The sequence below is a fragment of the Balaenoptera acutorostrata genome, chromosome 6 (assembly GCF_949987535.1).
Source record: "Balaenoptera acutorostrata chromosome 6, mBalAcu1.1, whole genome shotgun sequence".
Taxonomy (NCBI): Eukaryota; Metazoa; Chordata; class Mammalia; order Artiodactyla; family Balaenopteridae; genus Balaenoptera; species Balaenoptera acutorostrata.
The window spans coordinates 55,315,198-55,330,216 of NC_080069.1; the positions used below are offsets into that span (position 1 = coordinate 55,315,198).

The 15,019-nt window shown below is 37.6% G+C and overlaps 1 protein-coding gene across 3 annotated transcripts in view; it reads left to right on the forward strand.

The window, feature by feature from the left end:
- The window catches only part of MLLT3 (MLLT3 super elongation complex subunit), a 250,271-nt gene that overhangs the window by 216,666 nt on the left and 18,586 nt on the right, over positions 1-15,019 (forward strand). For all 3 annotated transcript variants that reach the window (XM_057549239.1, XM_057549241.1, XM_057549240.1), the window contains exon 6: positions 14,925-14,994. In XM_057549239.1, the coding sequence (XP_057405222.1) occupies positions 14,925-14,994 (70 nt within the window). The remainder of the gene's footprint in view (positions 1-14,924; positions 14,995-15,019) is intronic.

A 15,019-nucleotide genomic window follows, 5' to 3' on the forward strand; every position in this document is an offset into this window, starting at 1 on the left:
CTTGCATTATCTACATTCTCATACTAACTATATGAACTAGTACTGTTATTAATTCCATTTCCCCACTTTAGAGATGAAGAAGCTGAGACCTGGAGAGAGAATATGACTTGGCTTAGGTCACACAGCAAAAAAAGTGGTAGAATCAGAATTCAAACCAGGTCTGACGTTTCCAGAACCGGAGCCCCAAGTCATTTTATTATTCCACTCTTTCACCTACACCCTCATATTAATCTTGAGTTTTCAAAGTATTTGACGTTAGAGCTAAGTGCAAAATCGTTTACCATTTTTTGTAACCTGTCCTTCTATCACAGAGCATTTGGCTATTTGCATCTCATTTGCTAACACATCTTAATATGTATGAATCTCAATATATGTGCATATATACAACACGTATGATATAAATAAATAAATAAATAAATATATATATATATATATATATATATATATATATATATATATACACACACACAACACTACAGTGTTATAGGTGTAGTTCATAGCTGTCTCCAAATAGTGCCGTGTGTGTGTGTGTGTTATTTACTGGAAAATGTTACTAGTGCCCCAGTAATGAATAGGAGATTAAAGTTCATGTTTGGTATCTCTACCTTTTAACTCTACCACTCTTTATTTGCACAAGCAAATGTGATCCTCTGTAGTGACTTTGCCCTGTTTACAGACTAGGAGTGTGTGCTACTACTGATAGGATAGTCAGGTCTTACAGTTAAAATACTCCTAAGACAAATAGATCCTGGAACCTTCACATGGCCATTTCTTTATAAAAGAAATATGTACTTCATAAAACTCTGCAGGTTACATAGAGCAGGGAGTTTACTCAACTGACTTAAGTTGATAAGTCAGACTTAACTTTAGAGAAATGTCCTGGAAAACTAAAGCAATGTGATTCAAGATCCGGGTATACTAGGAGAGACAGTTAAGTGTTTGACATCTGATCTCTCTAGCAGAATGTATGCTTACCACACATACGGTCATATCAGATGGAAGAAGCTAGTTTCTAAAACAGTTCGGGGTGGATGTTTGCTTCTGATTAGCCTGTGTGTATGTGTTGGACGAGTGAGCAATCGGGAAGTCATGACCATGTGTTTGCTGTCATTTAAACTGCCAATCTAATCTAAATATACATGTGGGTGCCTAAGGAGACTTCTTTCTTTTCAAGAGGATCATTCTTAACAGCTCTCAACTCCTTGCTGACACACGTGAACTTTGGGGCACTTCTGTTTTCCTGAGGGCTACTCTGTTTCCTTTTAAAAGAGGTGAGGATGATTTCTTTGCTTGCTGTATTTCTGATTTTTAAAGGCCAGCTGTATGTAAAGTTTATTTATTGTGAGCAGTAACTTCATAGGAAAGATAGCTTCTAGGATGTTCTACAAGGTAATGAAAGGGAGGGTGAGGGGATGAGGGTGGTGAGATGAGTAAAAGAACTACAGGGTTTCGATTTATAGAAGAATTCAGTTTTAGATCACAAATTTGCAGGTAGCATGCTATAATCTAATTAAGAAAAATTAGAGTAAATGTTTATAAAATAGGTATGATTTTATAATACCTCACTTTATAATGGAGCCCTGATGTGATTTAAGGTAGGAAGAAAAAAAAGATACCCTTCTCCTCTGACTTTGAAGCATTTACACATATTTTATCCACCCAGGAATTATTAAAACACATATTAAAGAAATTGAAGTTTTTTCTATTCATGATTATTATATTATAGACTTTTATTTTCTTAGAGAAGCTAAGGATTAGACATAAATATCTTACTAATCTGAAATGAATCTTTTCATTTAGAAAAGAATAATACTATTCTTCCATTTTTTTCATAATTATATAGCTTATCATATTTTACAAAGCCATACACCCAAAATGTTTTTCTTTCCCCATTCACATATTTTTAGATGTAAAAGCAAACAGTGTACTGTTTTTAACTTATGAAAAAATAACAGGACACCCCTTGTCATCTAACTGCTAGAGTATTTGATACAAATTAGCTGTCATTTAATTGCACGTTAAAATGTTGTTTCCTTAATATTGTTTTGATAATCCTAGAGAAACTGACTTTTCTTAAAATTTATGAGTGTATAAATTCTTACACAAGTACATGTATTTAATTTTTAATTTCTTTAACAGTCATACTGTATGACGGTTTGAATGGAATTAGGCTTACAGATTAATATATGTGACAAATATAAACTAAGAGAAGTAGTAACAAAATTTAAAGAACATAGCATTTGTTCAGAGTTAGGCAAATTTTCCTAGAGAAATATGAGAGTTACATACTTTTATATTTGGAATGTCAGAAAGCATGCACATTTATTGGCAGAAATAAATTTTCCTGGAACCATATTCAAGGAGAATTTACCATATGGGTATCTATAAATTAAATGCAGTTACTTGATGTCCAAATAGTTAATGTTATATATAAATGGGCAAAGTAATTTCATGTAAATACTAAATTCAATAAGTTAACATTGTTTTTCTGATGTGGTAGAACACATTGTTTTTATCCAGACATGGAGATACCTAAAGGCTTAAGAAACTTTTTTTTAAAGCAACATTTCCTTTTTTAAATGTTTTCATTCCAGCATAATTTCACAGAAAACAGAAGCTGATCATAATAATCCCTTTCATTTCAGGAAGAGTCGTATTTAGTAAATTCTGTTGTAGAACAGTAAGTGGAGCTTTAGTGCTCCTGCAAAGCTAGTTTCTCCCCTCTCCCTTCTCCGCTCCCCACCCCACCTCATTGCTTAGCACACACTCAAGGAATTGTGCAATTTGCTCAGTTCATCCAGAAGTTTATGAGAGTAATAATATCAATATTTCTAGTTTTATTTCAGAGTTTTAGTTTATAAGAAAACACTATTTTCCAGAGTAATTTGACTTCCAAGCTTCCAGCAGCCAGCTGGTAAAAAGGACGTGATCTATTACACATTTCACATTGTTCATAAGATAAAAACCCATCTCTTAGGAGATGTTTTAAGTCAAATGCAATTAAGTGGAAAGAAGAGTCTGTGTTTTCTACTTGCTTTTCAGCACTTGGTTCTTTTAAGTAGAGCAGACAAAAAGGTAGTAAGTAGCCTTTACTAGATAGGAAGAAATTTGAATGCCATATTGTGAACTAAATGTGCCGAAGTTTTAAAATATAATATATATCTTTGAAACATTCATGCATGCTTGTGTACACTAAGGTTTGTGGAATTTGTAGCTGTATAAGTACTGTATGTATATAAGGTTTGTAGCTTTTCCTGAATAATGATTCTATGAGTAGGAAATGCTCTTGTTTCATGAAGATTAAAAACAAGTTTAGGTCTTTAAATCATCCTTGAGGTATTGAAATTGAATGAGCTTCTGAGGATCAATTCACAGACGGTTCTAAACCATGCTCTAAGAATGCTGTAAATCACTTGTGCTGTTGATCTAATTGAACAGCGTGGATCTGAACCCTCATTAACTTGTCTGTAAGGAAGAGAAAATTGAGAAGAGCAAGGAAGAGGCCGGGAGAAGACCTTTAGCCGGTACTGTCCTGAGCTGCCATTGTCGAAGGACATCCTTTGAGCTAATTTCAGTCCCATAAAAAAAAAAAAATCTATTTAGTGATTAGTAATCAGTGGATGAGAGCAGAAAGCCCAAGTGAATAAAGGCCATAAATACTGAAGTCCTTGGGATAACAGCCTGTAAAACTGTCAGAAAGCATTGCTTAAGTGACAAAAGATAGCCCAAAGTAACAACAAGTGTTAGCTCACTAGGCAATACTCCATATTCATGGACAGAAGACATAATTTAGTTTTCTTCAAAAATGGTGGTTCTCCCTTGAATCCAATACCTGCCTCACTTTATTTACTTGTTTTGGATGGTGTCTATTTGCTTTTAATTTATGGTCGATTGCATTTGCTAGTAGGAATCACGATGCCTGTTTAAAGATAGCTGTGTTTCCAAAAGTAGAACTATGATTGCTGAAACTTCTGTTTAGATCCATCAAGATCTACTTACTTGCTAAGAATGTTTAGCCTAACTAGAGTGAGTGGGTGAGTACATGTGTGTGTATTTTTAAAAGGCAGATGGTTAGGAATTAGATGCTGACAAGTGCCTTTCTCTTGTTTTTAAATTGAAGTCTAAAGTTTACAATTCTTCAATATTTCTCCCTGAGGGAAGAATAAATTAAGTAAATAAAAACAGAAGAATGTAAGGCTATATTATAAACTCTTTTGTTATTACCACACAATATTGAGATGACAAATGGTTAAAGTCTTACTTGCCAGTACTTTAGGTTTGTTTTCAGAGTTAGAGAAAATTCAAGATGATGGAATCAAAGGTCTTTATTTGAAACTCCTATTGTTCTAACTATGATGATGATTTCATGGCATTTGCATTACCGTGTTAGCAATCAAAATGATATGTTTTACCGTTTTTACGGTATAACCCTCAAATCCCAAATGTGTGTTTAGAGATGTGTATGTCTTCAGTGTATTTCAAGTGTTGTGCTTTTTCAAGTTAGATAATTTTTATCAACGTACTGGCGTTTGCTTTTCAGCATTCCGGCTGTGAGAACTAGAGGTGTCATTCACTTGAAGGGAGCAGATGTTAAAGGTTCTTGCCCCTGCCTCCCTAATGGCAAACACCCTTGAAGAAGAGAAATGTTCTATTACCCAAATAGGCATCTTTCTGATGGTGAGAAAAGGCGGTAAAAGGCAGTAAATCTGCCTTCTCATTATGAAGTGCAACAATAGATTGATTTATGAAGAAAAGCAACTGTTAGGCTTATATAAGATGTGTGCATGGAAATGTAGGTTCCTTTAGAGCCTTATAAGCAGTAACATTCCTCCTATTCTTGACAAGAATCTAATATTACTAATAGGGAATGTGTTGATTCTAAATACCAACGTTTTTTAAGGGGGTACATTGAGAACAAAAAATTCACCTCGTAATGTTTTCACATGAGAACAGTCTCTTAAATGTGCTGTGTTTTTACTATTTTAGTTTATTTTCATTAAGATAGAAGGGAATTTTTAAAAATAGTTTTATTTTTATAAACGTTTTGTTAGTACTTAACATTTTAATAGAAGTGAATGCAAGTATAACATATTTAGATGTTAGACTGTTTATAAACTTTTCAGTTTCACTTAATAAATTGTGTAACTTAAGTTGTGTAATTTTCATCACACGCTGTAAAATGAGAGTTTCAAGTAGAGCCACAATGAAGATGATGTCAAATTTCAGGGGAGAAGGAGGTTATGTAAAGTATTTTTTGTTGGGCTATTATTTTAAGAAAATGTATGTGCACTTTATCTTTTAAATAAGTTTGTGTTACCTCTTATTTGTTAAGGAACTCTGTTAAAGTATTTTCGTTTAACTTAAAAATTAAAATTTTAAGCTCTAAAGTCAATTTTGAGCATAAAGTACAAACATCTGGACAGTCCCTGAGTAAATTGTAATGATGCTGCCTTATATGTTTAGTGCACGTCACTCCGGGATTTGAAATCTATGTCATATAATTAAGATTTGAGCAGGTAAGTTACAGAATTAAAACTGATAATTATCTATAGACTTTTAACTCATTTGTTTTAGCAAACATGTATCTCCAATATATGTATATTTCCAAATTATACATATAGTAATAGCCATATTAACATGTTATGTACAAGAAAGCATATACAAAAATTTGAAAATTTAAAAGGAAAAGACAGAAAATAAACATGAGTAAAGGTTCTATTTTCTTTTACCACTATGGATTACCTTACACACATCTTTGTGAACATATATGTGCATATCCACACCCAAGGAACTTTGAGGCCCTCTCACCCAGAAGAAAGGGCTCCAGTATGTTACCTGAAAAATGCACTGTTATTCTAATTAGGAAGATACAAGGCTTGTAAAGAAACAGTCCTTGCAACTATTAACAATCTTTGTTGTCTAGACTGATCATGAGAAGTGTTGCATTTTTAACCTGATGAAGATTGGATAGTTTTACATTTATTTATTTATTTATTTTTGGCTGTGTTGGGTCTTCGTTTCTGTGCGCAGGTTTTCTCTAGTTGCGGCGAGTGGGGGCTACTCTTCATCGCGGTGCGCGGGCTTCTCATTGTCGTGGCTTCTCTTGTTGCGGAGCACAGGCTCCAGACGTGCAGGCTCAGTAGTTGTGGCTCACAGGCTCAGTTGCTCCGCGGCATGTGGGATCTTCCCAGACCAGGACTCGAACCCGTGTCTTCTGCATTGGCAGGCAGATTCTTAACCACTGCGCCACCAGGGAAGCCCAGATTGGTTAGTTTTAAATCAATACTTTTTTCCCAGTGGGTTTTGGTTATTTCGGAAGTCCAAGCACCATGGAAATAAGGGTTTAGCGAATAAAATGAACTCTTGATGCTGCTGCTGTGGTAGTAAATCTAAGCTTCACATTTAATGGGGAAAATTCTCTAAGAGAGTCGAAAGATTAAAATTAATAAAACTTCTTGACATTTGTGTAAGTCTATAAAGATTCTATTGGTGTCAGTCAAATACTCTATGACCATTTTTAAGTAAGCCATTTTTAAAAAGGTCTAAAATTAATAAGGAAATGCAGTTAAATATCTTGTTAAGATCTCTTTACAGGTATCTGTGTTTTACTTCATTTCAATTAATTGCCATGTTTATGATACTCTGAATTTATTCTGTTTAATTTACTTTAATATTTAAAATTTTATAATCCCAAACTGAGAGTTATAACCACATATAACATACTTTTAGGACTTTGTTCAATTCAACACTGCCCTTATATAGAGAGAGAATCCACTAATACTTTTTCATTATTTCAAGTGTCTTGTGAGCTACACAGGTGGGTTATTTCACAAGTAACTGAATAGTAGTTCTGACAACAGTTAAGGGATCTTATTGTTAACTGATGAGCAGTGGTGTTTTGATGTTCATTGGTCAGCTTCAGTAGCGTTAATTATGGGGCAGTTCTATCAGGAAACTCTTTTTCTTCCTATTTCTCTTTTGTGAGGCATTACAGCTCTAAACCCTCTCACTTGTAACTTTTTTCTTCCTCTGCCCTCAAAACACACAAAAGAGAAAAAGAGACCAGTTAAAAGATAAGTCTCTAACATTACAACCAAGTGGTATATTTAATGGCCAGTTGTGAAACTCAACTTCTGTGTGCACAGTCTTTGCTCAAGGAATAGTAACATGCTTATAGGTGGTACAACTGTAAATGGTCTGTTTCCAGATGATTTCTCATTCCTAAAGCTCTTAACAAGTGAGCGATTTTCAGAACACATCTGGCACATGCACCATCTTGCAGCAACTGGATTTTTTTTGAAAGATCACATGTTCTGGCCACAATAGTCAGTAGCAGCCTTCAAAGTACAACTGGCGATGAGAGATAAAAGACTTGAGGCTCCTCTGTTTAAAAGAGAGGAAGCTAAAAGAAAATTATAGCCATCCCTAAGTGTGGAAAAGGGTCTTATGGAAAGATTTATAGACCCTTGTTCCCCAAGGCCATTTCGTTTCCTAATGGGATTTTGTGTTCTCAGACAGGGAGTACAAAATGATGACAGCATTTAATAATAATAGTGAAGATGACGATAATAACGAAGAAAGCAAATGCAATTGTAAAAACAGAGGCACCTCAATAGAAAGCCAATTATCTTGGCACCCAGGATAATTTTGTCCGTAAATTGAAAATATAACAGAAATAAAGATCTTTCCTCTTTTGCTAACCAGTGGGGAGGGTAAGTCTTAGGATCTTGCTCTGTTACAGGCATATGATGGGTATAACAATAGCTTTTGATAATACAAGGGCCCAAGAGACTAAATACAATTATAATGTAACATCAGGTTCACTCAAGTTGTCACAATACTTACAAATGGAGAGGATTTGCCAAAGAGAGATGTGGTTTCTTCCCGTGTAGTCATAGACCTGAGTAATTAGCAATAATGGTTCCAGCTTCCTATTCCAGTGTCCTTTCTCCAATTAAACCTTGTTTTCAAAGAAAGAGTTGTTGACAGGTTACTTAAAGCATTAATTCTGTTTTGTTTTTCTGGTTTTTTTTTGTTTTTACCCCTGCAGTTTATGGGAATTGTATAGAAGGGTTGGGAAAAGAGAGTAGATCACCCTTGAAGGCAAATAAAATAAATGATTGTAGTGTGTTGCCTGATGTGCTTGCTGGTCCTCTTGATCACTGCCAATGTCCAGAGGATCAGGAAAATTCAGAGGAGAAACTTACTTGCTTTTTTTTAAAACAACAAAACTTACTGTACTAGAGAGGCGAGTAGCCAAAATACATTGTAGTATTGATTGGACGAATGTTAGAAACAGTTGATACAGACACATTCAGACCCAGGGATGAAGTGTTTTGTCTTACCACTGGTTTGCTTTGGGTGCTGATCACAAGATGTCCCTTAGACAGAAGAATATTCAGTTTCACAGTGACATAGAAAACTTTGTTCCCTGACACTAGTGTTATAAAAGGGTGTTAGTGTGTTCAGGACCCTGCTTTAAATTCATAGCACTTTTTCAAGGTCAATAGGTGTAGTAGAACGAGCACTGGATTAGAAGTCACAAAACTTGGTTGTAATCCACCTATTGGGCTGGCCAAAATGTTCATTCGGGTTTTTCTGTACCATCTCACCGGTCACTTAATAAATATTACCCACTGGCCACTTAATTTTATTTTGCTTCAGTTTCATCATCAGTAAAATGGAGATTAAAAAATGTGTTCTATTTTAGTCAGTTCTGGCTGCCATAACAAGGTACCATAGACTGGGTAGTTTAAGTAACAGGAATTTATTTATATATTTATTTATGGACGCTGGGAAATCCAAAATCAAGGTGCTGACTGATTTGGTTTCCCTGTGAGGGTTCTTTTTTTTGGCTTGCAGCTGGCCACCTTCTCACTGTGTCTTCACATGGGAGGGGTGAAGGAGGAAGCAAGTTCTCTGGTGTCTTGTCTAAATAAGCGCTCTAATCCCTTCATGAGAACCCCACCCTCATGACCTCATCTAAACCTGATTACTCCCAAAGACTGCATCTCTAAATACCATCACATGGGGGTTAGGACTTCAATATACGATTTCTTGGGGTGGGGGCACGTGTAGTCCATAGTACTTACTTGCCTTTCTCATGGCAGAACATACGAAATAAAGACTATGATAGAGCTACACAAAGATACATTAAGAGGTTAGAGTTATTGACTGATTTTTCCAATCTTATTCTCATATACCTTTCTATATAATAAGGTTTTGTTCTTTTAGCATGTTTATTTTGAGTTATTAATGTAAAACCAAATGAAAATAAAAGTTCTCTTGTTTCTAGCCTTTTGACAATTCACTCTTGCATTGACCTTGTTAAATTTAAGTGTTATTTTATAACTTTTAATACTTATTTCCTTGCTTAACTTCGACCTTACCTTTAATTGACATAGCTATCACAATATATTACCTATTAACAGAAATTGGTAAGAGTGTGTTCATAGGATGAAGAACATTTTACACAGTTGTATGGAACGGATGTTATAGGTCATTTTTCTTTAAAATCAAATGTATATTTGAAAGTTGAGTGGGATTATCTTCAGTTTCTTATAGTAGAGAAACTAAATGATGTAGTCTCTCTTTTTTTTCCTTATAAATTCATTTATTTATTTATTTATCCATTACTGGCTGCAATGGGTCTTCGCTGCTGCACCTGGGCCCTCCCCAGCCACGGCGAGCGGGGGTCACTCCTAGCTGCAGCGTGCGGGCCTCCCATTGCGGTGGCCTCTCCCGCTGCAGAGCACGGGCTCCAGGCGTGCGGGCTCCAGGCATGCAGGCAGTTGTGGCACACCGGCTCAGCAGTTGTGGCTCGTGGGCTTAGTTGCTCGAGCAGCATGTGGGATCCTCCCGGACCAGGGATTGAACCCGTGTCCCCTGCATTGGCAGGTGGACTCCCATCCACTGTGCCACCAGGGAAGTCCAAGGTAGTCTCTTTCTTTCAGTTTTGTTGAGATATAATTGACATATAACATTGTATTAGTTTAAGGTATATAACATAATGATTGGATACATGTATGTATTGTGAAATGATTGCTACATTAATTTAGTTAATATCCATCATGAATGAGTTAGTCTTTTAAAAGTGTATGACATTTGTATTTTCTTCTTTGATTAGTACTCATCCTTGACACAGTCTTTCTGAATATTTGTGCAAAGAAAAGATGATCTTTATCACAGGGTATGTGTTTTCATTTTCTAAACAAAATAGAAATTTGTGAAAAAAGGTAGCAATGTGTCTAAAATAATTTAACTAGTTACACCATATTCTCTTCCTTTCTCCTGAATAAAGGTATATATAATTCTCCCCCCTTTTCTTTATATTTATTGTTTTAAAGATCAAGTTGAAGTTTTGCTCATAAATATAGTTGCCCATTAGAAAAGATGGAAATTCTGCCTTCTGATTACCTAAGGAGGAAGTCTGCTCCCAGTTTAAGGAACAATGGCAGATTTTATAAGTCCTGTCATGTGACCTGCCTTGACAGGTGTTCTTGTTTGAAGCACTTAACTTCTAGGAGTTGTAAACATGCAGTTTTTCTTATTTGTCTTGGACAAAAATAATCCTCTGTAGAAAATCCATTACAAAATGATTTTGCATAGCCATTTAATGTTGAAGATTGCATTGCAAATCTTGGTAGGCCCATTGTTTTGGTAGTAAAGATATATCTTATTTTAGGCAGTAGAGGAGTTTGTGATCTATTGTAAATAATAGGAGCAACTAAGAATTGATTAGCTGCCATTGTAACAGCAGTGGGCTAGGAGTTTTTACTTTATTATATCAACTTAACATTATCGCTTCTACGTGAGGTTCAGTGCCCTCACTCTGAGGAAACTAATGCTTAAGTGTTCTTCCCCAAAACATATATTAGTGAGCAATAGATTTGAGATTCTTAAGCCTATAGTTTTGTCACTGTGGAGCACACCATTTAAAGAAACTTCATGTCTAGTGTGTGATTACTCAGTAAATCAGCTAAACATGTGCTTAGGGCATCAGCAAAAAGAAGCTAAAAATTTTTTTTAGTGAGGAGAATTTTGATATTCAAAAACAAGTCTTAAATTAAGGGAAAATTCAGAACCTCATTGGAATTCCCTGCACTTAGTTTTTGGCATACCTAGGGAGGGAAAAGGAAGATACCATAATCTCTTCAATCCTTAGGGCCTATGCAAATCTTAATCTAGCCCTGTTTATGGTGAATATTTTTTGTAAAGCACACAACCTTACCTAGTTTATATAGTCATCCTTGACTTGTATATTTGGGGGGTAAATCTGATTTTTTTTTTTTTTTAAATACAAACTTAAAGTGAGCTGCAGCTCTGTTTTGTTGGACTTGATAAAATCTAGGGCTGTGTCAGCCTCATCTAGTAGCAGAGTGGCTTTTTGAGCAGTTAACATCTAGTTGAATTTTGTCCTGGTCAGCTTAGGTTAGTTGAAGGTCCATCCACCAAAACACAATTGTACATGCTTCATCAATGTTTTTATTTACTGGTAACCATGTTCTGTCAGGGTGCTTTCTTGCCAAATACTTGGAAGAGTACGCAGGGATACTACCTCTGGATAGAGCAGTAAGTTCTATTTTTTCTCATGATGCAAACTCTTACGCTTTCTTAAAATTAAGATTCTTTCAAAAACATGTTTTTTGCCTGTATAAAAAGAGAAGTGATCAACTGAATATCAGTGGTCTTCATTAATATCATTTGTTGAACTTTTAAAATATAAACATGCCTGGCATCCCTACCCCACCCCACCAAACATTGAATCAGAATCTCCTCATGTGTCGAATCCACCCAGCTGGTTCTGATGAATATGCACAGCTATGAATCTCTGAGCCTTTGGTCAGCGGTTCTCAAAAGTCTGGCTGACCCTCAGAACAGCAGCAGCAGCATCATTTAAGAACTTGTAAGAAATCCAGGTTCTCATCACTATCCCAGGCTTAGAGAATCAGAAACCCTGGGTGGGTCTGCATTTTAACAAGTCTTCCAGTTGATTCTCTAATGCTCAAGGAAGTATGAGAATCACTCCTTTCAGTCATCTCAGAGGTCTCCTCAGCTCTCAAATTCTACAAGTCCTTGTCCTGATTGCAAAAAGCTTCCTGGACATTGGAATTTTCTGCCCATCATTCAACAGTTTATGCTCCTCCATCCACTTCTGTTGCTTTCAACTTTCCATTTTAATATTCTCATTGAATGAATGTGTCTTCTACTGTAAGCCTGCTCGAATGTTTGGTGGAAGAGTCAGGGTGTTAATGACAAACATTGCATAGAAAGCCTTTTTCTCCTGTTGTATTGTGTTTTTTTACTGTTTGCCAGTTTCCTGATGGTTAGCAACTGCGGCATTATTAACCTTGTTATGGTTAAGAAACTAAAAGAAGGCTGCCTCCAGATTTGGTTCGGGCATTGGCATGATGCTTGAGACAGATGGGTCACATTTAGCATGGGGTAGTTGGAGAGATGGCCACCGTCCTCTTGATCCTAATTAATGTCACTCTCAGCAAATAGCTCTGGCAGAACAGCTCCTTTAAGTCCAGTGCGACGCGTACTGGCCAGGCAGGATGGGGGTTAGAGCTCTCTCCCCTCACTATAAGGAAACCTCTTTTTTTGGCTCCCAAATGGTTTCCAGAGCTATCAAAATAATACCATTTGCAGACACTTTTCATGGCTGAAAAGAGCAACTTCGAGAGGAAAAGGGAGTGCTCTGTGGACCACGGGAGAAATGTTTTGCAGCTGGGCATTGCACGTCGCTGCTGACTGCGTGCCCTTTCAGTTGTGTGACTCACCATAGTGACTGGACAGTGGAAAAGCCACTTGACAGAAATGAAGGGTACCTCCCACAGGCCTCTGTCCTTGTCCACCAGCTCTCCTTTGTGGGCCGCAAACAGCAGTGAGTAAGACATTGTACTGCAAATCTCAAGGCAATCTCGCAGTGGTGATGGGTTGGGGGGCCGCCTGCTGCTCATTAGAGATCCCGTCTGGCTCTTTTCCTGCAGGGTGAGTGGTAGATTACTGACACCTGTTTTCCCATCCAGCCTGGGGATGTGAAGTGTGCATTAGGAATGCCTGAAAGTGCTTCCTTGTGTCTGAGTCTGTGGAGCTTGGTGTTGCTTGGAGAGGGGGGAGTAGTGGGTTCAGTGCTGAGAGGGGAGATGAAAAAACCAGGGGTGAGAAACTGTAATACGAGCTGAACTGAGATTCTCATCCTCATGGAGTGGCTTCTGATTGTGCTGTTTGTCCTCCACGTGGCCGTGATAAATGTAGTCACCCACTGAGCAAAGTAGAAAGATGTTTCCTGTCCATGAGAAGACCTCAGATGTTTCTCAGATAACATGAGTATGGGGACTTTCCTGGTGGCGCAGTGGTTAAGAATCCGCCTGCCAATGCAGGGGACACGGGTTTGAGCCCTGGTCCAGGAAGATCCCACGTGCCGCGAAGCAACTAAGCCCGTGCACCACAACTACTGAGCCTGCACTCTAGAGCCCGCGAGCCACAACTACTGAGCCCATTTGCCACAACTGCTGAGCCTGCGCTCTAGCCCGCAGGCCACAACTGTTGAGCCCACGTGCCACAGCTACTGAAGCCCATGCACCTAGAGCCCATGCTCCACAACAAGAGAAGCCACCGCAATGAGAAGCCCGCGCACTGCAACAAAGAGTAACCCCCACTGGCTGCAACTAGAGAAAGCCCGGGCGCAGCAATGAAGACCCAATGCAGCCAGAAATAAATTAATTAATTAAGAAAAACAAAACATGAGTATGTAGTTGAAACTATGAGCACATTAGAAATGGAATAGAAATGGTCCACTCTTTCAACCAAATTTATCAACATTATTTTAAACTAAACTGGGCCTTAAATATGTAAGATTCAAGTGTGTGGATGGCATGATCAATTTCTCTGCACAGTTCTGTCCATGTGTTTTCTCTTCCCATCTTTACCTATTATAAAGTCTCATAAAAACTGGCAGATGGTGGACCAGAGGGCCTAATGTGCCGCCAGTCACAGATAAGAGAGCGCCTGCTGTATGCAATGCATGTTGCTGAGTACGAGGGAATAACAAGCAGCACAAGACAAATGCCCCAATCCTTGCTTTTTCAAGTGCTCGCAGGCTGCTAGAAAGAAAAGACATACACATCGGAGGTGGAATGATACTGCTGCATATCTTCTAAGCAAACAGATGATCCATATTTTCAGTGGGTTTGGGGAAGGATGAGAACTCTGAGTTGATAGGTCAAGGAGGATGTGGAAATTTATTCTGGGTACTGAAGGATGAAGGGAATGCATTGAGAGTAAGAGAGTGGGGTGTGTATATGATGCTCTTTCCCTGCATCAATGTGCTGTGGAATTAAAGGGTGTTTTTTTTATTTTTTGTTTTTTGTTTTTTTAAGTAGTGGGAACATTTTCCCCTGACTCATTTGTGGGACTTGGCCAGGTCTCCTATTTGTGAACTGGATGAATGGGGTTAGAGTTGGGTCATGGCCTTGGACCAGAGTGAAATTAACTGGCTCATAATGTGATTGAACTAATGACCTTGGCCTCATTACCACTATGTTTTAACCAGTTGAGTCAATCAAACATTGCAGAAAGGGTAATCAAGGTATCTTTCAGAAAGAGATCGGGATAGCAGTAAACATAGGAGTGGAATCAAAGCCAGGTTCTTGCCTCCTGTAACACCCAGGTGTTTCCCTCTTTATCCCTGAGTTTTTATACTTGTTTCTGCATCTAATAAAAATATGATGGGCAAAATGAAAAGGACACTGACTCTCCTGTGTTAGTGTTTTTGACATAAGGCAATTTATACCCATTTTTCTTACACAGTGTCAGACTGTTTCTGTGGGGTAAAATATGTTTGAGCAACAATAGTGGTTTTAATTTTAGACGTGTAGTGTCCTGTACATTTATTGATGATAACTTTTTCTTCTTTCAAGTCTGAACAACCCAGTCCTGCCAGCTCCAGCTCCAGCTCCAGCTCCACACCGTCCCAGACCAGGCAACAAGGTATCCACATCTCCTGGGCCAACTA